Genomic DNA, 25,516 nt, shown 5'->3' with positions numbered 1-25,516 from the left:
ATCTACATGTCCCATCTTCGTTTCATATAGGTTTTATAGCATGTTGTATTAACTCAAGAATGTTTAAAATGGTGATAAGTCAGGATTTATTGTGATATTTTATTTTATATACATAACACTATGTGAAAAGTCAGTTATGACTTTAAAACTTGAAGGTTTTTCTAATGAATGAGTTAATTATCTTAATTGGATACAAAGCATACACTATTTAAACTAAGCTCTTTGAGCAAACTAATGAAATCTGATGAAGCGTATGGTACATACGCGAAAGCGCTCATTTTATACTTTTATCTTGGATTAAAGAAGAAAAAATTTTCATCATTACGTTGTTTGGTTGTTTAATGGACTTTGTGAGTATATGCTGCCATTTCGTACTGGATAAACTTGTGTTTTCTCACTATAATAGTCTGGAACAAGCTACCCATCTATGTCAAGCAAAGTTCTTCATTAGCACTCTTCAAGAAAAATCTTGATGAGTGGATGGGAAATAGGAAATACACCCCGGGGATCACTTCTGTGGCTCTGCTGGACAGTGGCACAGGAAAATAACTTTCTTGGGTGGCGTAAACTATGGAACCTTGCTGGCTAGGCTTACGTAGGCCCTTGGGCCGATAGCCTAGTACCTACCTATGAACCTATGAACTCGTGCCATTGTACAAGAACAAAGGGGGCATCCACAACTGTAGATAGTACAGAGTTATCAAACTCCTGTTACATTGCATGAAAGTTATGGAGAGTAGCAGAAAGTAAGACGGGAGATGAACAGTTCAGATTCAGATCAGTATGCAGCACAATTGACCTAATATCTGCAGTACGACAGATAATTGAGAAGAAGTTAGAGATGAGAAAATAGTCCAATTGGGCATTCCTAGACTTGGAGAAAGCATATAACAAGGTCCCACGAAAGTTGATTTAGGCAGTCCTGTGGTGGTTCAAAGTCCCAGAAACATTGATAGAATTAGTTCAGGCTAACTACACAGACTCGAAGTATGAACAGTGTTCTTTCTCACAGAGAGATTCCCAGTGAGAGTGGGTTTGCATCAGGGTTCAGCTGTGAGCCCACTGATGTTCATACTGGTGACTGATTACATTAGCAGTACAGGTTGGAGGGGACAGATCAACAAATCTGCTGTATGAGGATGATGTGGCATTACAGGCAGACTCTGAGCAAGAACTTCAGCAAAGGATAGTGGAATGGAATGCAAAACTGAAGGCACATGGGATGAAACTGAGTACAGATAAGACAGTGGTAATGACTGCAAATTGAAGAAATCTGAAGAAACAGAAAGTGAGCTAGAAGGCAAGATAGTGAAACAGGTTCAAGTATCTGGGAATCTGGGAGGAGTGGTTGAGGAGGAAGGAAGTCTGGATGAAGACGTCAAAGTTATAATCAGATGGGCTGTACCCAACTAGCATAGAGGGTAAGGGGTAGTGTATGACAGAAGAATGCCATAGAACCTGAAAAGTAAGGTCTGCAAAACAGTGGTGTGACCAGTGCTACTGTATGGTACAGAAACCTCGGCAGTAAAGCAGAGCACATGAGGAAGTTAGAGGTGATGGAAATGAAGTGCCTGAGATGGGTGGTAGGATGCACACTGTGGGACAGATGAAGAAATGAGGACATAAGAGCAGAAGCCAAATTGCAGAAAAGATCAAAGAGATCAGATTACGGTGATTCAGGCACATGTGCAGAAAAGCAGAAGCTGATCTGATGAAGAAGATTTGGGACAGACAAGAAGAAGGCAAGAGGAAACAAGGGCATCCAGCAAGGAGGTGGATGGATTGTGTGAAAGATCTGCAACAGTCAGGCATGAGTGTCGAAGTAAGCAGGACTGTGGCATTGAATCGAGAGAGATGGCAACAGTTAACACAACATCCCAATCCCATTTAGAAAATGAGAAAAAGGGGGTTGATGATGATGGTCCTGTTAAACACAGAGATATTGATAGCATCAGTGCAGGAGTCTGAACTTATAGCCACTGTCAATAAACACTATGCATGAATTGTCTTATTGTATATCTTTTGATTTGTTAATTTACAACTTGGGTGTAGTGAGGAATATTTTAATTAAAAAGCACTTTTCAATATGTGCCATAGAATCTTTGGCATCAACTTAGGTTACCCCAGCTTTGTCAATGGGACCTCATTTTAACATCTGAAGAACAGCACTTCAGGAGTGTAACACTTCCAAAGCTGCACTGTAGTGTTAGCACTAGAACATGAATCGGGACACTAAATATGGAGCCAGAACCCACTATTCTGTGATATTCCTGGCAACAGATATTAGCATATTAACCTGTTAATCCAGTAACACTGGCTTTATGTTTATTTCACATTGTGTCTCCCCATACATCTCTTCACATCATATTTCCTTCCACACCTCCACTCACAATTGCCTGGAGTCTACTTGTCTGTTTCTGTACTCCTATTCTGCTGCTGTTACCCCTTGAGTGTTGTCCCACTTGAAAACCGTAGTTTAGCATGGCTTTTGTCGTCAGTTAACGACTTTGATCCACACTGTGAATATTTTAATTGGCCTGATGAGGACTGAATGTAAAATGTTGTGTCTGGTGCCTTTTTGTACCAAGTGAACAAATTCTTCCTGATCCAGGGCTATTACCAGGGTCCTTTTGATTTCTTATGTGAAGATAGGAACTGACTAGTGTGAAACTGGGGTAGACATTTTCCATTGCCACCAATCCCTGTCATGCCGGAGGACAGGAGATAATAACCAGACACCATTTTCTCTGATTCCATGTCAGTAGTTCAGCTGTTTTGTGACCATTATTAATGTGTGATCACAAAAGAACAGTTGTCAAAAAGAATCCAAATTTGAAAGACCAAGCATTTTTACAACAGACTAAGCCTTTCTCCCTAGTATAGAATCCTACACTTCCATACCACTGCTACTTAAAATATTAATTGCAAATCTCTGCATCTGAGAAACAGGAAAAATTCCTGAGATACTGCTCTCTTGATCTTTAATTACATTACTTCAGAGTGTGCATTATCATTCAAATGTTTGACCATCACTAGTGCTTCAGTCTAAGCTTAGTATCTCCATCCCCTGCCTTTTTTTGTTTGACTGTCAGTATACTTGACTCTTTTAACCAATCCTGTTTTTATCCTGCTCCCTTGTTCCCTCTCCTACATCCATCACCTCATGTTATGCCATTGTTCCATAAACTGCATCACATGCCCCGCTTTCCCCTTCCTGTCATCAATGAGGATACAGTAATACTGAACTATTATATTCTAGCCCATCTTTTGCATTGGGTAAGTGTATTGTGAAGCTGGCAGTGTCTACTTTGTCAGATCCAGGTATCATCCACTGTTTCCCCACCATTTTCTCTAGCTTCCTGGCATTGTACAGTATCACCTTCCAGCCCCTTCTTTGTTCTTCCTCCTTGTGTTCCTTCTTCCTGTCTTTCCACATTCTTCATGATCCCCCTCCATTTCCATTCCCTTCTAGTTCTGGCCCGTCCTGCTACTTGTTCTTCTTCACATGCTTCCTTTTGCTTTTTCTTCTTCCACCCTGGACTTTGTTTTAAAGGAATGATGGTTCCCAAATGCAATTTGAGCCTCTCCTGCATCAGTGATTCCCCATCTTACAGATGTGGAGCTAATACTAAATATAAAGCTGCTGCCTGGTGCTTTTTCTCATCTACTTATATACCCATATCCATTCTTCCCTGTTCACTGCAGCAACATAGCACTGCAATCCACAGTTCTTAGCTTTCCACACAAGGTCCGCTAATCTGATATACCAACAGATGATGTGCCAAAAATATGTTTTGTTACTATCCTATCAGGTTCTTCCAAATAAATAATTTTCTTTTTCATCACACAGACATTTTTCTAAAGAATTTTTCATAGCTTAAGAACTGTTTGATGTGATATAGACATGCATTTTTTTATGTCTATGGAAAATTGTTATAACCTTTAACAAAATCTAGATATCCCACATTTCTTAAAATGTCAGTGGAATCATTTAGCGTTGAAGTAACAGCTGTTACAGTGACCTTAGCCTGTAGTTCAAATACATGGAAAGAAATTCTGTAAAGCCATTAGTAGCTGCTACAATGGGGTGTCCAATTGGTTTGTATACAGATGGATGGAATTTTGAGAACACATACAGTGATGGCAGAATTGGTAGAATTAAGGTAAAAAATGAAGGGATTCACCATAAAAGACAAGTTAGTAGTTATACTTGGAATCTATTTTATACCAGTTAACTTTCACTTTAAAGTTAGAACATGAAATATGATAAACATAAAAAAAGTTAGAATCTGACACATGCTCAGTCACAGCTTCAGCATAACTCCTTAGCATCTTGTACCACCACCATTGCATCATCTTTAGCTGTCCTTGTTATAATTACTGTTCATCTTTCTGTGACTTTTCCATAAATTAATTTTCAAGGTTTCTTTGAGTACATTTCTGATTCATGTTCTTCAAATTCCATTAATACTGCATTTCAAAAGTAGATGTAATGGGGTGCAATTGTGAATTAAACATAGATGGTTTTCTGAATTTACCACGTTCAATTTTTTTCTCAGTATTTAGCAAATCTGCAAGATAGACTCAAATCACACAGATCTTCGTATGTAGTTTGGCAGACAGCAATATATGTCCTCCTTTTGTCTGCTGATTTTTAAGCAACTATTTTAATGATACCAACATACCTCTCAAAGGTACCTCATTTGTAAGAATGTTCCTGATTTTGAATCTTAAACTTTCCATGTTCCACACTGTTCCATGCGATGAAAAGGTTTGTCATAAATTGATTGCTAAGAATTTTTAACAGAAATCTGGGGCAAATAATGTTAAATAATATTAATTCATCAAAAGAACTTTTTGAAAGCATAAGTAACACATATTAACCATGACATATGCTTCCTAGTTGAAGTTGTGAGTAAATATTCCACAGCTTGTCCATTATTCCACCTTATGAGAGGTAGACTTCCACATATTAGAGGTGGAAGGTTGACAGCTATGTGGAACTAGGACTTTTCTAAGTTGGCAGAATATCATAAACTGCTAGCAGACTGTGAGGTTGCATGTAGTTCTAACAATGAATGAAACGATAGTTCCATTACCATAAAGAGATAAAGCCTTGACTATGGCCCAGGTGACCTTAGTTCAAGTAGTGTATCTCACACTTGCTGGCATTGTCAGAGAGGGAAGCAAAATTATGAAACTGTGCTTTCTCGCTAGTCTTCAGGGGCAGAGATGGGTTTGCTGATAATGTGGACTGTTCCATGTACCCCAGTGGAGAATGTAATACAGAATAGAGGCCATGAGCCAAGTATGCAGGAAGATCTGGGCTAGCATCCATGCCTATGGTTGAAGCAGCGATGCTCCTAGACCATGCCTAATTGCATGCACTGGCCTCTAAAAAATTACATTGGCATGTAGAAGGCAGGACCTCTCAAGCAAACATTTCAGCTTGGCTGCAGTATGACAGCCCCAGCTACTTTTCTCCCTCATAGCAGGGGGACTCGTCTGGTAAAATAATTATGCCAGGATGTCCCTCAGTGTGATAGTCCTGCGAAGGATGGAGCAAAACAAGGAAGCTGGAGATCTGAGGTCAGTGATAAGCTTGCCAAAGCAATAATATATGTATGAAGGAAAACAATCAAGGGTTCTACATTTCAGCATTATGAACCATCGATTGCATGGCTTCAAGGGTTCTACGTTTCAGCATTATGAACCATCGATTGCATGGCTTCTACGTTTCAGCATTATGAACCATTGATTGCATGGCTTCAAGGGTTCTACGTTTCAGCATTATGAACCATCGATTGCATGGCTTCAAGGTTTCTAAGTTTCAGCATCATGAATCCTTAATTGCTTTGCTTCAAGCGTTAAATTTCAGCATCCTGAAACCTTGTTTTTTTTTCTAAGTTTCAGTAAGTTTTAGCATCATGAACCTTTGTTTTGCTAGAAGTGTTCTACGTTTCAGCATCATGAACCTAACTACTAGGAGTTGAAGAGATTTTTTTATGTTTTATCTAGTGAACACAGTGTTCTCACTTCCTTAAGTGTAAAATAATAGTGTCAAATAAGACAGGGTAAAAAAAGAGATGCATAATTTTAGAGAAGAGTGCATGAAAGCAAATCATTGTTTTAGGTTAAACAAGAAGAATAGATTATTATTTGGCAGGACTTTTAACCGACAGTGAAAAATAACAAGTATCAGGTCAATCTGTGTCCAGGAAAGTGAGAGCTGGGTAATATAACTCCAACAAGCAATCACTAGTCCAGGTGCAGTAACAGCTCATTGCAAGGAATGTCCGTCACAGGGTTAATCATAGTTTCATTAAGAAGGAAGTTCAGGTGCTGCTGCTGGGAGCAGTTGACGTGGATGTTTAGCTGCTGGTCAAACTTCTCTAAATTTTAACTCCTCAAGTGGCAGCAAAGGTTATAAATGAACATTATCCCATTTGATCACTAAGTGAAGCTATTGTTGACCTGAAGGTGGTCACTGTAATATGGATACTGCAGTTGATTATAATACATTTATGAATTCTCTCCAGTGATATTGTTGAGGGCTTTATTCCTGCATAAAATAATTTTCTTTTTTTTAGTGTAATGTTTCATCTTTTTGTTAAGAAATGGCAAGATAAAGTGTGTTTGGTTTATGTACCTGTATAACTGTGACATTGCATGGGTTTTTGACAGGCAGAATGCATGTATAGATGTATTTCTTAGCCAGCAGATGGTGTCATTTCAAACAACAAATGTAAATCTTTGTGTACAAGTCCTGTCTTGAGAGTAGAAAAGTTTCTCAGAACTCAAAGTATTTTTGACTTCACACTGTTTTTAAAGTGGCAGATAAAAAGTTAATGCTGATATATTGTCTTCTATCCCCTGGTGACCAGTAGGACCAGGGTTGCCAGATTTCCGACTGGCCAGGTAGGGACTAAAAAAAAAGGTCTTTCACTGTAAGTGAAAACAAAAAAAAAAAAAAAAGGTCTTCCACCCCATCAGAGTTCCGCATTAAACAGAAGTAGCTCTGTGTTTATTTTTTATTTCATTGGCAGTTCCGCATTAAACAGAAGTAGCTCTGTTTTGCAATGTTTTGATTGGCCCGTATACTGGCATACGGGCCAATCAAAAATCACTAAACACGGAGCTTCGTTTAATGCGGAACTTCAGCATTAAACACAAGAAGCTCTGTGTTTAGTGATTTTTGATTGGCCCGTATGCCGGTATACGGGCCAATCAAAAAAAAAAAAAAAAACCAAAGCGGAGGCTGCCCAGGATTTAAACCAGCAGGGCGGGACTCGGGATCAGGCTGCTGATCTCGGGACAGTCCCACCCAAATAGGGACGTCTGGCAACCCTGAGAAGGACTAAGCAAAAAATATGAGCTCCAAGGATGATGTGCAGAATCTGTTTTTAGTATCATAGTCATTGATCCCTTATTCAACTGATGTGCCCATCATTATGCTGATTTCCTGGACAGATGTAGTCAGGCTGCTCTGTTGATTTTCTTCTTGTTTTTTCTCTTTTCTAAATATGCATTTATTTGATAATAAAGTGTACCTACACAGAATCACTTGGGTAATAACCTGCTCTATTTGCCCTAGGGGAGATCCATCTGAAATTAACATATCAGATGAAATGTCCAAAACAACAGTATGGAAAGCACTTAGTATGAACACAGATGGGTCCAAAACAAAGGAAGCAAGCAACACTCTGGCACCACCAAGGTATATACAGCAGGATATATTAGAGTGTATAATATGCAAACGTGCTATGAATATGTTAACACAGTATCCAGTAGTTACTATATGTAAGAACAGTGCTAGGATATGGAGTCATTATTTTCCACACTTCCAAATTGGCTATAATGTTATTATTATAATTGGCTGTATTACTGGAAAAAAGTTATTTCATCAAACTGTATGTGCATAACGCATTTCTTCTGAAGGTCACTTATCAGATAGTCAACTTTGTTAATGCTTATCGGAGTTCTTTATCCAGATCGCTGTATATGGTAAGTTCATTAAAATATTGTTTTTTTAGACAGTGGTGGTATATTTATATTTTATAAAACTAAATATGTCCTGTTATAGTCCTCTGTCAGTACTGAATTCAGGGTGTTAACTTTTGTGATTGTTTTATAAACGGGAAACACGTAAAAATTAAAAAAAAAAAAAGGCGGTAGGTAGCTATCCGTCCATTATTCATACACACACAAGCACGCACGTGCACGCACGCACACACGCGCACACACGCAGGCACGCACACATGCACGTGCACACACACACACACACACACACACACACACACACACACACACACACACACACACACCATCTGGATTCATTCAGTTCTGGAGATGAGGGAAGCTGATGTCAAGCACAAGTAATGATCACAAGGGCAGAATCCACCATATATTGGAGGTGCAGGCCGGCATGCTCTGTGTTAAAACACTTTTAACGAGTTTCATAGTTCAGTTTTTTTGTGTGAATCATGTATACATTTTCATTATGTTGTGACTGACAGCACTGAGTCTAAGGCTTGGAAGCCACCCCCCCAGATAAGAATCAAACTAGGGCTAAAGAACTATGATTCACCAACGATACCCACTGACAAGAAGGTAAAACTTAAATTTTAGATATGGACAGTACTGGTGAGTAAGGCTCATAAGTCAGAACATGTCTGAAGTAGGCATTAAATGTTGTGACTTCTAGCAGTGTGAAAAGCTAACAGTGTGGTCTTGACAGCTTTAGTTTGGCACATGACCAAACATTCAAATATGAACTGCCACAGATTATTCATCAACCACTAGTGTTTATTGATTGCTAGTGGGGAGAAACAATTTTATTGGTTCTGGAGGGGCTGTAGAATCCATCTCTTCCTTGTATGTGGGTGAGATGGTGGCCTGTCACACTTCGGCTGAGTAATACAAACTCTGAGACTGCTGTGTCTGAGAGAAAGGAAGTATGCTGTAGTGCTTTTGTTGGTCTTAGATGCATGATAAGGGAGCAGACTGTACCCTACCATAACATAGCACTGTGGGTGCTTGTGGGGTTCACATTACACAGGGGGTGAACAATATTGCTTTTTGTGTGTTGTACCAAAATACAACTTTGTCAACTGTATGTACAAAATTTGCATACAAAATAGCACAAAGCAACACTGGTCAACCCTCCTACTTGTTCTTATTTAAAAAACGAAACTTAGAAAAAAACATAAAAATATTAACTTGTAGCCACACCCAGACACTCAAAAATAGTGTTACTAACAAACAGGCCTGATTGTAATTATCTAAACTATCTAAAAGTGAAGTAAATAAAAAAATGATTAACCTATAAAATGATCAGTCCTGCCACAACAATCACTAAATTACTAATATATATCAACTATGTGCGCTGACATTACAAAAAAGAAAAAAAAATTGCAATATAACTCAGAATAGAATACAATGACATTCATGAAATACTCTGTTAACAGAAACCTGCAAAAACTACCCAGAGCCCTATTCAGTAGTAATTAAAGTGATTAAAATGCCCTTCCAATTCCCTAACCCAGAAACTCCCTTCCAGATCCCTTACCCTACAATCACCGTCTTTTCTCTTCCCATGGCTGCCACACTTACCTCATTCAGACTTCAATAATGTGTTCAGGTAAGGAGTGACAGCTGCTTGCCCAAACTCATATTCCAGTTTGAGCCATGAGCAGTGGCCTACATCATGAAGCTACACAAACTACAAGGTACCCAAGTCCCCTGGTTTCAAGAGACTGGTCTTTGAACACTTGGGACCAGGCGCTTGAAGTAGAACCTACTGAGTTTAATGAAAAAACTGCTGTAACATAAGGAAACCATGGAAAACAATGAATAAATAGAATATGTAAGGGACTGGTTTGGTACATAAAATATCTTGTACTATAGGATTGGGGCACTCACTTCACGACTGAAGGCAACACATGCTCACTAAAACTACATTACAGATGCATTTCATAGACAGCCATCTCTTACTCACTATGCAACACTATTAACCATGTACTTAAACACTATGCAGCACTAATAACCAGGTACTTAATTTGCAATACTACTAACCAGGTACTTACTCAATATGCAACACTACTAACCAGGTACTTAATCACTATGCATCACTACTAACCAGGTACTTACTCAATATGCTACACTACTAACCAGGCACTTATTCTTCATCTACAAAAGATCATTAATCAAAATAGCACCAACTGACTGGAATGGTCTACCTTCAAAAATTAGAAACTCTAAAACATGCGCAATTTTTAGGAAAAGATCATTTAAAGGAAGAATCACCTTTAAAGCCATATATATATATGGATATGTATGTATATATGGCTCTATATTATATGAATGAAAGTTCATATAAGCGAGCGCTCTAATGAGAGAAAATGCCAGACATCAAGATGCGTGTTGTGGGATAGCAGTACAGTGAAGACTGGAGTATTTGCCCTTTCCTCATGGTAGTGCGATCTCAGAATTGGCATATGTATTGTTTTTGATGTTGGGCATTTTTTGCTCACGTTCGCTTATATGAACTTTCGTTCATATGATATAGACCCGTATATATATATATATATATATATATATATATATATATATATATATATATATATATATATATATTATATATATATATATATATATATATATATATATATATACACACACACACACACACACACACACACACACACACACACACACACACACACACACACACACACACACACACCTCTCTCTTTCTCTCTCTCTCTCTCTATATATATATATATATATATATATATATATATATACATTTATATTTATATATATATATATATATATATATATATATATACATTTATATTTATATATATATATATATAAATACATTTTTTTGCCTCATTTTGTCAAAGGTAAGTTTGACTGAACTGCAACTGGTCAAATGAAAAGCTATTTCACTGAAAACGTCCAAGGTCAATAGATATATTTCTGGTGTCACTTTTGATCGAGGGAATAACTAGGAATGTAATTTGGAAGACTTTCTTTGGATTAGTAGTGTCCATCATCATGTCGTACCCCCAGGCTGTTTTGTGTTTGTGCACCAGCACTAATTCAGTATGTGTGGTATTTTATTTTTTCGTTCGGTCATTTGCACCTATTGTTTTTCTTTCGGTCAAACCCACCAATGAAATGATTCAGAACCATGTATAAATGCTTGTGTGATAACTAGGGAAAATGTGAGTTAAGGAAAGTCATTATCAGAATTAAGCAATTAATGATATAGGCCAAGAACAACATGAAGGTGGGTGATAAAATTGTAGTAGCTGATGATGTTGCAGAAAAGGAGGATGGGGTAGAACAGTGTTTTGAAGGAGAAAATGAGGGCAAAGAAAATCAAGAAATGCAAGAAAAGAATATATTATTACTATTGAATCAAGGAATAAGTTTGATTTGTTAGAATAAGATTTAGATGATAGCACAGAGGAAATAAGAGCGGTCAGATATAAAATTCAGTAGATGGAAGGGTAAAAGTAGTAAACTTTTTTGTTAGTAAGAGAAAAAAGGAAACAGTAATTTTGATACAGTACACCATCATGTGGATACTATTTCTAATGATGTTAGGAAACTGCATGTTGTTAAATGCTGCAAAGATGTTTTAGCAGATATTGTTTGTTTTTAGATAGTAGATAGGTTATACTAAATTGACACAGTCTGAGTTGTTATGCAAGAGAAATGTGATATGGAATTTTGATATAGACACCTAATCATGAAGGGATTCACATCTAGATCAGGGGAGGTCATCGTGCCTCTTTACTCATCCCTCATCAGGCCCATAATTGAGTACAATGCCCCTTTTGGGATGTACCTTACCAGACACCTGCAGCAACTGGAAAGACCCCAAAAGTACCTCACCAAGAGGATCAAAGGGCTCAAACAGATGCCATATGCTGCCCGGTTAAAGAAACTCCAGCTCTACTCAGTGGCATACCGCCTGTTCAGAGGCGATCTGTGCCTGATGTATAAAGCCATGTCCAACCCGGAATTAATGGACATGCTGCACCTCAGAAAATCCAAATCCCATCGAACTACGCGAGCGAGAGACTTGAACCTCAGCACTGAAATAAATAGGACATGCTGGAGGGACAGATTCATAAACCAGAGGCTCCCTTCACTCTGGAATAAAATCCCAGTCCAGGTTAGGCAGAGTCCCTCATTGACTCTCTTCAAGAGGAATCTTGATGAGTGGATGGGAGATCATAGGTTTACCCCGGGTATCACTTCTGTGTCACTGTTAGACAGAGGCACAGTATACTAACCTCGAAAAAGGGCATAGCAAAATAAATTTAAAATGGGTGGCGAAAGCCAAACACATTCTGGCTAGGCTTATAAATGCCCTAGGGCAGATAGCCTAGAATGAACCTATGAACCTATAAATTGCAAGTGTCATAATATTCCTAAAATGTAACAAAGGTAATCCAGAAAAGCTTGAGTCAGGTCTGGTATCCCGCCACGACACAGAGGATGACAGGACTAATAAGAAACAGAGTATAAAGGATTAGTCTAGATAAAATCCCTTTACATAGCAGATGTAAGAGACTGTCTCTCTGATGTCCTTCCTGCAGAAGGAATAAAGATGCATTATTGAAGTTTCAAAAAAGGCTCCCCAATCCCAGTACAATCATTGCTGCAGGTGGTTGAACACAACCTTTTGGCCGTATTTTGTACTGCAGTGTGGTGGGGATGGTTGCACTGATCTACATGGCCAAGTGACTTCTTGAATCACTTGGCTGTGTAGATGCCTTCCTGGAGGCTATTCGGGGGAGAAACACATGGCTAAGTACCATAAGTCTCCCACCAGAATTAGCATTCAGCACAGCTATGGGACCAGCCCTATGTGGCGTGGCATGTCGTCTTGCTACAGTGCATCTTAGCACTATTGCTGAATTGAGAAATAGTACCATGACATGGAGGTGTATACATCACACTACATTCTTGAATCATGTCCATTTTGTTTATATAATGAATGAACAAAATAATGTGGGTATAAATATAAATAATATTTGTGAAAGAAAGATTAGGGAGGCCTATCATATTGAAAATGTAGATTATAAGTTATGATGGATCATACTCAAAAACATTTTCAGGAAATTTTACATAAAAGTTTGATAGATAGAATTTATGGTGTCAAAGCAGAACATATTGTGAAAATGCTGATTGTGATAAAGGGGAATGTTGATAGTATTATATATTATGACAGTGGGATTAAATTAGTTTGTATGATATTTCAAAGACATTTGATAATGTGGGGTGTAGTTATGGGGTATTCTAAATATATGGAATAAGTAAACAAATAATAGATTTTTATAAAAATAACATAATTAAGGAAATGTCAGAGTTTTGATTACTAGATATTTGATTAAAAATATAAAAGATGAAAGAGGGCTACAAGGTTGCTCCATGGGCATCATATTACTTACCTTAGTAATAAATGCTCTAGCTATTCAAATGACAGGAAATCTAGAAGATACAATATGTTTATAGCAACAAGAGAAAAGTATTCCTTTAATGATGGCTTATACAGATGGCTTTGTGCTAGTGGTAATCATTATATTGTGGATGACTGAAGCAGTAAAAGTGGTAGAGAAGTACCTAATGATATCAAGCTTTAGTAAATAAAAATGTAAGAGAATGGGAGAGACTATAAAATTAGGATGTCGTTATTATTCAATGACAGAAATAACAGCATTGAGTGTAGAATTTGGAAGGACAGCTGTTGAAGTAGACAGTGGCAAACAGTACTGGAAAAAGTAGAAAATGTGAGGAAATTATAGAATACTTTAAAGATGTCTTTCAGGAAAAGGTATATCTGAGAAACTCGGTTATAGTAGGAGTATTTTATGTTTCCAGCAGATAAGGAAAAGTATTATTGCAGACAGTGTTTTATATGATATGGGGTTCAAAGCTAAATCTGATAAAGCAAGGTGTTTTATAGGATAAGGTAGATAAAGGGAGATTAGGTTTTGTTAATCCAATTGTGTATCTGGGTCAATTACAGTTGTTTTGGCTACTGACTATATAACACATGAAATGACATAATTGTTTTTAGAATGGTAGGTTATGGAAAAATAAGTAAATTTGAAAGAATTATGAAATCTGACTATAATGAGATAAATGGGTGTCAAAGGAAATATGGGAGAGGAAAATAGATATTGCGTAAGTTGGACAAGGAGACAATGGTATAATGGAATAATACAAAACTATTACTGTATTCACCTAAGGGAAGACTTAAAAGTTTAGCAGAAAGACTGGCAGTAAAATAAGCACGGATACATTGAAAACATTTCTACAGTTTCAAAAAATTTTGTGGAGATTAATGTTAAATAAATTGCCTGTGGAGGGGCTATGTCATATAAGAATAAATATAAGACTGTGAATTGTGTATAGGATGAAAAACAAAGCACCACATGCATTACTATTTTCTGAAAAGACTCAGAACTTGTGGAAAAAATGTTCAAGGTAAGAGTATTATGAGGTATGAATAAGGTAAATAAGTATATTATATTATATTATACTATATTACATTATATTATGATGAATATAAATGCAAACATACAGCGTGATATTTATTATAGTGTGGAATATTTTGATGGTGCAGTGTCAGGACTTGTTGCATAATAATGTTTGGTTTCAATAAGATGTTCAAAGAAAGATAAAAGATCATGGGAAAGAGTCAGAGGGTTATAAATATGAGACAGGAAATACCTTGTCTTTTCCTGTTATTTGTATAAATGTGAATATATATAAAAATAATGTAAATTTGTATATAAAATATGTAACACTGATTTTAATGAGTGCCATGAGATCTTTTATAACAACCTGAGATGTCACCAGCTCAGGTAGATAGGAACTTGTTTTAATTTATTAAGCGAAGGATAACAATAACACACTTAGGACTGCAATACCCTTCTTATGCTAGTATTGGAAAATAAATGTAAGCACCTGGTGTGGGAAAAGAACCTAGTCTTTTGATAATTCAGTATCAAAAGTGAGGGTGCACCTGTTGAATGTGTTCTACTCTATATTTCTAGACAAAGCGCATATTTTTAAAACTAGCTCTTTTCTCTAGTAATAAGCGCCATTCAGCAACCCCAAGGCATGCTTTTGTACTTGGAGCTATGACTTGGGACTTGGGTCTGATGTTTCTGAGCTTTGATATATTTTGTTATGATTTAAAATGATTGCATGTGCTGACTTTTTGTTAGGTTCCTGTGACTTTAATGTGTCAGTTGTTAAGTACATTAAACTTTTAGTATGTAATTATATTAAATAAGTGAATTCTCATCATGTGATCTGCAAGGAGGGCTATTAAACAAGTTGATTGGTTTGTATCACTGATTCTGATAAATTCTGGTTGATTACAGACGAAAGCGCTTAATCTGATTTTTTATTTTGTGTATGTTCAGTGATTTTTATTGAATAAAAGTTTTTATCTGTTGCTGAGTTCCTCCTTGGCTTGCCATTCCAGTTGGGTTTGGAGATCGGTTACTGTTTAGTACGTATTGGTTTTCCTTGGTTTCCTAGTTCCTGGTTCTTGGTTCTTGGTTCTTGTTTTTTGTGTGGGATGTCTTTACCGGATCCTTCCTTCAGTAGCAGCAAACAAGAAGGTTCTAACTTGGACAACCTCATGACAAGTGCTGGATTATTGACCAAGAATTAATGCAAAAAGTCAACTTGCTTAGTAACACAGTCCCAAGATAGTGATTTTTCTCGTACTCAATCTTGTTTGGTCACTGCTGGGCAAAGGGTGCAGATGTAGGTAAGAATGAACTCCCTGCAAGGTTCCAACATGGATTGTTTTAAGTTCTCAGACTGGTTAAATTGCTCTTTAGGTTTTGGTACTGAAAAGCCTGTTGATACCCCTTCCTTGAAGCACCTTATGGATAAACTTGAACATACACTTTTAAAATGCCACAAATTGCAGTTAGAAAAGATCTGCTTCCATTAGTGTTAAAAGTATTCCCAAGGGCTTACACTCTTGGAAGTTTCCTACAAGGTTGGTGCTTGAATCTCCCTTATATAAAGAACTCATTAACTGGTTTGATAGGCACGGTTGTGAGCTGTTAGAGTGCCTTATTAAACATAATCAAAAAGAGATTGATGTACTGGTGGTTGACGCTAGTAAACTTGACCAGTGTATTACCCAGGACCTGCTTTTTGAGCACTGTATTAATGATTATAATAACATTTTTTACTGCATTGACAAGGAAATCTATAGTATTAAAAAGAGGAAAGAAAAAAAGTTTGAGAGAGAGACAGGGTTGAGTACCTGGAGGGGTGTGCTTATCCTAAACCCCAGTCCTCCAATAGGAAATATTCTCACCACCAGTTAGCCAATGATGAGGGGGATTTTGGTGGAGGAGGATGTGTTTGACAATCATGAGCAGCCCCCTTTGGTGAACAGTACAGTTTGGAGGTCAGAAAGATTAAAGAACAGGATGGAACAGCAGCAGGATCCATCTCAGATGTAAAGAACTGTCCATCAACCTTAAAACAGGAAAAATCCGTGGGTTTACTGCAACATCAGTTACCCTCACAAGCGCAATTAGTATTGGATTTGAATTCTTCTTTGAATACCCGCTCCGGGTTGCAAGTAGTGAACAACAAAGCAGGTGACTTCACTCTTTGCAATTACAGTAGTTTTGAATGTGCTGAGTGACATGCTAATCTTTTAATTAAGGGAACCCCCCTTTGTTCCGGTGTGTAACTTCAGGATTGATAGATTACTCATTGACCTAAAGCTTTATTTAAGAAAACTGAATTTTCGTTTGATATTTAATGACAATGTTTGTTATGATAATTTGCTTATGAGAAATAGGAGTATTTTTAACCCCCACCATTGTTACCCTTACTTATTTTTGAGAAGTTAGTGGAATACAATTTTAGACTTTTGCATAATCAGAAACCTCTACATTCAGCTGTTCCGAACCTAATTTCTTCTGAAAGTTTGTTGTTATTTGAGTTGGCCAACAACAAAAGTTTAAGGGTAATGAAGCCCGATTGGGGGGGGGGGGTTATCATGAATAGAGAGGATTATTTAAATAAAATGAATGTTTATTTGTTGGACTGTGAACTATATGAGGAAACCTCTTTTAACATGGCTTATAGGAAAATTGATTATTTATTAAAAGATTTGTTTGACCAGGATGTAATTGGTCCTGAGTTATATGAATTTTTTCGGTCAGTTTCCTTGTGTTCATATTATTTTCAGTATTCCGAACATACACAAAAGCACCATTGATCCACCTATGAGGCCAGCAGTTAATGCTTTGAGGTCTAACCCCCCCCCCCCCTGGCGAAGTATGTGGATCTAAAAGTTAAAAAGTGGGTGGAACCCTTTAACTACTTATGTTGAGACTCTTGGGACTTCCTATTGAAGATTAAGGATTTGGACTATTCCAATAATTATGTGTTTCTCACTAAATATGTTGTAGAGTTGTTCAATGTAATGCTTTACTCTGTGGGTTTGACTTGGTTCCATGATTTTTTGTGTGAATCAACTGATTTGAGTGATAGTGAGATTTATGTGTTGGAGGTGTATATGGAGACTGTTCTTAAATACAATTATGTGTTTTTGAAGGGGCAATATTTTCACCAGGTCAAAGGTATGGCTATGGGGGCATCTTGTGCTCCCACCTTTGCCAATATTGTCTTAATCCCGTGGGAAAAACTGTTTATTTTTAATAATCCAGTCACAAAGTCTTGGAAATTATATTTCAGGTATTTGAATGATTTTTTTTTTATTATTTGGGATAGACTCAGTAGTGAAATTACTGGCTTCATTGACTGTTTAAATTCCACTACAACGTTCCTTAAGCTTACGTATACTTTTGACCACCAGGCCATTCATTGTTTGGATGTTAAATTATCCAAACATAATTGTGAGCAATGTTTTGTTAGTAATATTTATTTATTTATTTTACATTTGTTTCCCGGTATAGTCCGACTGGATACATGTCCATTTTCAGCGGAGGCCCTGGGAGAAACGCTCCACATAGACAAGCTTACATAGCTTTCACAGAAGTTAGCAAACAATTATAAACACAAATTGATTATATACAACGACTTGGTAGTGTTCCCTAATAGGGCCTCACCATTCTCATGGAGAGACACAATTAAAAGTAAGAGACATCAGATTGGAAGCAGAGCTTGGTGATGTAGTTACAAGTTATGATAATTACAGAATATGCTTTTAGTTTATAACTTAATCAGGGTTGGTACATGGGCATAGTCAATTCACTTTGAGAAACTGTTTGAGGTTTTTTTTGGAGAGACATTAGGAGGATTGTAGGGTTATGTAGTTTGGCAATGAATTCCAGGTTTTGCCAATGAAGTTGGCAAACAGGGATTCACCAGCAGAGTTATTAGCTTTGTGGGTTTGGACCAGTAGTTTATCGACTGACCATAGGGATCTTAGGTTGTTATATGGCTTGATAATATTTTTAAGTGAGGAGATATCCTCTGGGTGGTACAAACTTTTGTGCGCTATTAAAAGTTGATTGAATTGAATTAAGCTGGGCAGTTCTAGCCACTCTACTTGTTTAAGGTTCTGGCAGTGGTGGGTTCTATAGGTGGGGCCAGTGGCAAATCTGGCAATATGATTGTAGCTATGGGACAGCTTACCTAGTTTGGATTTGTTGAGGTTTGAGAGTACAGGCGAGGCATATAAAAGAGTAGAGAGTAGGTGTGATCGGGCGATTGCAGTCCTAGCCAGTGGGGTTAAAAATGTCTTGTTTCTATACAGTGATCCAAGCTTCTTATTGATGGTCTGTATGGTTTTGTTGACCTGTAAGTCAAATTTGAGATTATTGTCTATGATAACCCCTAGCAGTTTGGTGTGATTATCTGGGGAAATAGTGGTACCATTGTTAGATGTGACAGAGAATGAAAGTGTGGTGGATCTACTAGTGGAGGAGAAGAAAAGAAGTTTAGTTTTATTGGGGTTCAGAAGTAGGAGTTGGTTGGTGAGCCAGTTCTTGATAGTGTTAAATGTATTTTGGGTTAAGGTTTGCAGTTCGGATGGGGAGGTGGCTGAGCAGATCAGAGTGGAATCATCTGCATATTGAATGCAGGTAGCTTTAGTGATAGCTGTGTGAAGGTTGTTGATAAAAATAGAGAAGAGTAGTGGACCTAGTATGGACCCTTGAGGGACAGCAAGTGTGAGAGGTAGCTGGCTGGAGAATTTGCCCTGCCATAGTACCACCTGTTGTCTACCAGTCAGGTAGGACTGGAACCACTGGATAGCAGGCTTGTTGAGGGAAATAGATTTTAGTGAAAGAATGAGAAGTTCATGGTTGACCATGTCAAAAGCTTTTGATAGGTCAAGAAAGCAGGCAGAGGTTAGCCTATTGTCATTCCTGTTTTGGTTTATGGCAGTAGTAAAGGAACGGAGGGCTGAGGTGGTGCTGTGGTATGGCCTGAAGCCATGCTGGGAGTTGGATAGTAAGTTATTCTGTGTAAGGTATTGCATTAGTTGCTTGTGTACACATTTCTCCATTATTTTGGCTAGTGGGGAAAGAATGGCAATGGGTCTGTAGTTGGATATGTCTGAGGAGCTACCACCTTTATGGAGTGGGATGATGTGAGATATTTTCTAGAGGGAGGGGATAGCATTTTCAGATAAGGTTCTGTTGATGAGGATAGATATGGGATATGCAATGGCATCTGCAGCTATTTGTAGGTACTCTGCAGGGAGGAGGTCAACAGCGAAGGTGGTAGGTTTTAGTTTTTTTAGAAGTGTTTTGCTAAAACTAGTGGATATTGGTTGAAAGCTAAATTTGGGGTGATTATTGGGTAGATTAGGCATGTGGTTTAAGTTAGAGGGGGTTAGTTGATTTGCTAGGGATTGGATTGTTTCAGTGAAAAACTTATTAAAAGCGCTAGTCAAAGTTCCACTGTCAGAAGTAATCATGGCCTGTCTTTTATTATGGAGTACTGGCTAGAAGATCATTACATTAAAAATGTGATATGCAAGAACTGGCTTGTCTTCTCCTGTTTTTACATCACTTAAAAAGCAGGGGACAGGCTTTTTTTCATTCATCGAAGAAGCAGAACCCGAATGTTTTAGAACATAATGATGACCTGAGTGCTTTAGCAAGTCACGAAAAACTTGCAACTGTTGTGTTTTTTGTAGCCAATGTAAGTATATATTGGTCCGTGACAAGGTTATTCCGGATGGTATTTCTATAAAAGCCGGAGTCCACTGTAATTGCAACTCTTATGGGGTGATCTATTTTGCCTTGTGTCAGAGTTGTAATGGGTTTTATGTGAGTAAAACCCAAAGAAAGCTGAGGGAGCATATATACAAGCATTTGTCAGATATTAGAAAGAAAAATTGTAAAATCTCTCTGGCCAAACATATAGATTTACATCCTGATCACAATTTTCTTTTTTTTTTTTTTTGGTCTTGACCAAGTTGTCAAGAATCCCAGGTGGGCCCTTGGGCAAATTTATTTAAAGTTTTGGAGTTGTAGTGGCAACTCAAGTTAAATGCCCCCCCCCCCCGGTTTGAACGACCACGTATCTATTAGTAGTATTTTGAAATTAAAGTCCTATGATACATGACAGAGTTTGATATATTTCATTATGATTTAAAATGACTGCATGTGTTGACTTTTTGTTAGGTTCCTGTGACTTTAACATGTCAGTTGTTAAGTACGTTAAACTTTTAATATGTAAGGAAGGTGTGGAACTTGAAAGCACACAGTAGCTCCATTTAAATAGTGTAGGTGTTTTTTTTTGCCTGCTGTACTACAAATTACTATCTAGTCTAAAGTGCTTGATTTAGCAAGGTCTGCATACACACCGAGACGCCCCCCAGCCTGCTTCTTTTTTGTTTACATTCCCTTACTGGCTTGTTTTCACTATCGTTTTTTTTCTTTTCTTTTTTATTGCTACACATTTAATGTAGTAGACCTAATCAGCCACTAGATAGCAGTGTTGCCCGCGAAAACCTAATTCTCATACTGTTGCTACTCCTGCAGCTGTTATTATACATTTGTCTATTTCCTTTCTCCTTTTCTGCTGGTGCATCCTGTGCTAACTACATGCTGTATTTCAGCTGTTTTTTCACATATAGTTAAGCACACCCAACTTAGCCAAATATTCCATGTGATACATTTGCCTCCAAGTTAGACAGTGTTTTTACCGTTACCTGTGGATGTACTTCTTACTAGTACACAGCACCTTTCTACCAACTTTCACCAGCCCTAACCCCTGTACCTTTTCCCCTTTTCACCCTGGACTTTGTCTCTCCGGCATACTTGCACACTGAACATACCTTTTCGTATGATTGTTTTTCTTCGTGCTTCCTCTAACCAGATCATCCCTCTCTGTTCGCCCTCGTTCCACTTGGGCTCTCTTGCTCCCCTACCCTACCGCCATTCCCACCCACCCCCACACTCATTAGATTTATACTCCCTACACTACTTCCCTTCTTCCAGTCGGCCAATCTCTCATAGCCAACCCATTAGACCCCTCCCCTTCAACCTACCTCTCCCCCCACCCAACTTTCTATCTCCTCCCTCCCACTCAGCTACCTTTCTCCTTCTATTAAACTTCTCACATACTGTACTATCCATCTTACCAATCAACCTTAGCCCTTCTCTGCATATTACTTAGTTGTCCACTTTGGAAACATTTTCACTACTTCTCATTATTCTCTTCTAAAACACAGCTTACTCACCACAACACTCAGTCACCTTATACTTCCCTCATTATGTCACTACTTTACTTTACTATCCCCCTCCTCCTCCTTTCACTGTCAGCATCCTGTCATACATCTCTGAATTTCACATCTACTCCTACCCTCTCTCAAACTTACCACTCAGTCTGTAACCCACCCACATTTCTCATCTCACCATACCTATTCCCAATCTCTCCCTCCAACCTCTTTACAATAAAAAAACAACCCTGATGTATCTCTTTCCAACTGTATAACACATAGAACTCCCTATACTCTTAACCTACTCTCCCCAGCATTGGTTTCCTTGACTCACTGCTCCTGGACAGGGACAAACACTTTGATTCACTACTCCTGGATGGGGACATCTACCCCAACCCAGGACCTAATTCATCCACCTCTCTCAATCACCCCTACCCCCACCCATCATTCACTACCCCAGTCATAATCTCCTTCATCTAAATATTTAACTATTTGTTCTCTAAATATCCAAAGCCAAAGCATTGTAAACAAAATCCAAGAATTGCATGCCTGGATCCATCTTAACTCTCCTGACATCCTTACCCTGTCAGAAACATGGTTAAAACCCCACATCTCCACCTCTGAAATCCTACCCTCAGGATATAACATCTCCTGCACTGATAGAACAAACAAGAGAGGTGGAGGCATAGCCATCCTTTATTCTGACCAACTTACCTCCTTACCCAGCTTTGCCCCTGCTGAAATCCTAGATGTAAACTGCTGTCTCAACCCTCATAAAAAATTGCCATTGTAACCATTTATATCCCCCAGGTGACAATATCCCTATTCTAGAAAACTTTCTCTCCTGGCTAACTCAACATGTTCCCTATGAAACTATTATACTTGGTGACATCAACATTGATTGGACTTTACTATCCCCCTCTCCTTCAACTCACAGCCTCAATCTATTTGGTTTCCACCAACTTATATCCTCCCCTACCAGGACCAACAAAAACTCTACTAAAGGTTCCATACTAGATTGGATCCTTACTTCTGACCCTAGTCACTATCATAGCCCTGGCATCCTTCTCAACTCACTCAGCGACCATTCTCCTACTTATATTTATAGAACTTCTAAACATTCTCCCAAACAACACCATTACAGAGAATGTTGCAATCTAACTCAATTGACTCCATTAAGTTCAACACTATACTGTCCAACATCAAATGGACCTTCCCTCATAACCTCCCCATTAATGATGCAGTAGCTACTTTCAACAAGGCATTCCCTGATGTTCTCAACTCTATGGCTCCAACCAGAAAAACGAGGGTAAAATCAGACTGTGTCCTCTGGCTCACTAAGCAAACATGCTCTATTATTCATCAGAGGGATATTGCCTGGAAAACTTGGATCAAAAATAAACCCCCAACCTTACTTCAACATTATAAACAACTTAGGAACTTGTGTAAAAAATGGTCATTAAAGACAAAAAAAATCTTTAACTCTAGCCAAAGTAGCCCACACAACAACCCTAAGAAATTTTGGATCACAGTTAATAGAATCCTATATCCCAGCAAACCACCAACCCCCAACCCCTTCCCTCTCAACACAGCCACAGAGACTGCAGCACTTTTAAACAAACATGTCATAGAATCAATTAAAAAAAACACAACAAAGTCTCACTGCCTCTTCTCTACCATTACCTCCCAGTCCTCTTCCCCATTACTTTCTCCTTTCAACCTGTTACCACTGCATTCATCAAAACACAACTGAATAAACTCAAAGCTTGTTCTCTTTCAGTCGATAAATTACCACCCCAATTCCTCAATATCGCTGCCAATTCAATTGCTTATCCTGTATCTACCCTTATAAATCACTTTATTACCGAAGCCCTTGTCCATGACATTTGAAAATCCTTTTTCACAATCCCTCTCCACAAAGGAGGCAACTCCACAGACCCAACCAACTATGGTCCCATTGCCATTCTCTCCCCATTCTCTAAAATTCTTGAGAAATGTATCCACACCCAACTACTTAAACATTTCATAGATAACAATCTTCTTACTCCCACCCAACATGGATTTAGACCCAACCACAGTACATCTACTGCACTACTCTCTTTCACCCAAACTGTAGCAGAAGCCCAGGATAATAACCACCAAGTTTCCTGTCTATTCCTTGATCTTTCAAAGGCTTTTGATACAGACTCTCACCCCAAAATGCTATCCAAATGTTCTGATTTCCACCTGTCTACCCCTTCTATAAACTGGTTCTCTAGTTACTTATCAGACAGAGAACAATCTATACGCTGGTGATTGGTCACCTCTCTATTTCTACCCATCAACACCGGTGTTCCCCAAGGACCCCTCTTATTCTATATCTTCACTAACACACTACACACTGCTACTAAACTCTCTACACTCTTACAATATGCCAGTGATTCAACCCTTATCACCACCACTCACAGCATCTCAGAACTCCTTGTACATACCCAAGACACCTTCACCTCCATTGAAACTTGGCTCACTGGTAATCAACTAATATTAAACCCCCAAAAAACAAAGCTTCTACTTTTCCTTCCAAAAAAATGATTAATCTTAAATCCTCCTCTATTACCTCACTTAACAATACTACCATCACACCTGAACCCTATACTAAATTACTTGGGGTAACTATCGATGACGAACTAAAGTTCAGCATACATATCAATCAGTGTATAAAGAAAACCAAACAAAAACTTGGACTTCTGTACCATAATCATAAACTACTCTCACCCACCACCAAACCCTCCCCTTGCTGTATCTCTCCTCTTACCCTGTCTTCTGTATGCAGCTCCAGTACCCACTAACTTTCAGTCATCTCTCCTCTCCAAATTAGAACACACCTACCACAAAATAGCTAGATTTGCCTCCAGCCAAATATATAAATCACACCACTGCCTTACTCTTAAGTCTTTACTCTGGCCGGAATTCCAAAAACAACTTCTTCCACAATTACACATCACACACTATACTCTACAACCCTACATCCTGTCCCTCCATCTCAAACCTAGTATCACTCTATAACCCCATCTCCAACTTCGCACATCTGACAAAAATCTTCTCAACACCTACAAACCCAATAAAAATATCAGTAAATCCCTTTATAAATTCTCTGTTGCTCATACCTGGAATGCTCTCCCCTATAACATAAGAATTATCCCCCATAAAGCCCAATTCAAACTCGAACTTAAAAACTACCTACTAAAGACCTGGTCCTGTCCTTGTATCATTGATTCTGATGAAGTCTGGTTGATTACAGACAAAAGCGCTTAATCTGATTTTTTATTTTGTGTATGTTCAGTGATTTTTATTCAACAAAAGTTTTTATTTTTGCTGAGTTCCTCCTTGGCTTGCCATTCCAGTTGGATTCGGAGAGGTTGGGGAGGTTACTGTTTAGTACATGTTGCTTTACCCTGGCTTCCTGGTTCCTGCTTCTTGTTTTTAAGGTTTGAATTGTCAGGTTTAAGGATTTATGAAAGCTATTTGCTAAGTTATTTTATATTCAAATAGTTCTTAACATCTTTCTTTTATTTTTTTTGTTATGAGCAGTCACTTCTTCCCTTTTATTGATATCTTATTCAATTAACCACTCAGCTGCCATTTTGTTGATCACACAGTTTTCTTCTTGCCCTCTGCCCACAGTGCTTTTCTACCCATTTTAGTAAGTTGTGCTACCTCTGAATGTAGATGGCTCTTACATTGTAGACCCAGCCTCATTGTCATTTGTTGTGTATTTATACATCCCAAAGAGTAACTATCAATATTTAATGAATACAGGTA

The 25,516-nt window shown here is 38.1% G+C and overlaps 1 protein-coding gene across 1 annotated transcript in view; it reads left to right on the top strand.

The window, feature by feature from the left end:
* The window catches only part of SLC4A8 (solute carrier family 4 member 8), a 1,419,216-nt gene that overhangs the window by 1,344,700 nt on the left and 49,000 nt on the right, over positions 1–25,516 (top strand). Inside the window, exon 24 of the mRNA XM_044082169.1 lies at positions 7,595–7,717. Coding sequence (XP_043938104.1) covers positions 7,595–7,717 — 123 coding nt within the window. The remainder of the gene's footprint in view (positions 1–7,594; positions 7,718–25,516) is intronic.

This window comes from Protopterus annectens, chromosome 9.part0, assembly GCF_019279795.1.
Source record: "Protopterus annectens isolate FY-2018-M chromosome 9.part0, PAN1.0, whole genome shotgun sequence".
Taxonomy (NCBI): Eukaryota; Metazoa; Chordata; order Ceratodontiformes; family Protopteridae; genus Protopterus; species Protopterus annectens.
This window is presented reverse-complemented; position numbering and strand designations above follow the sequence as displayed.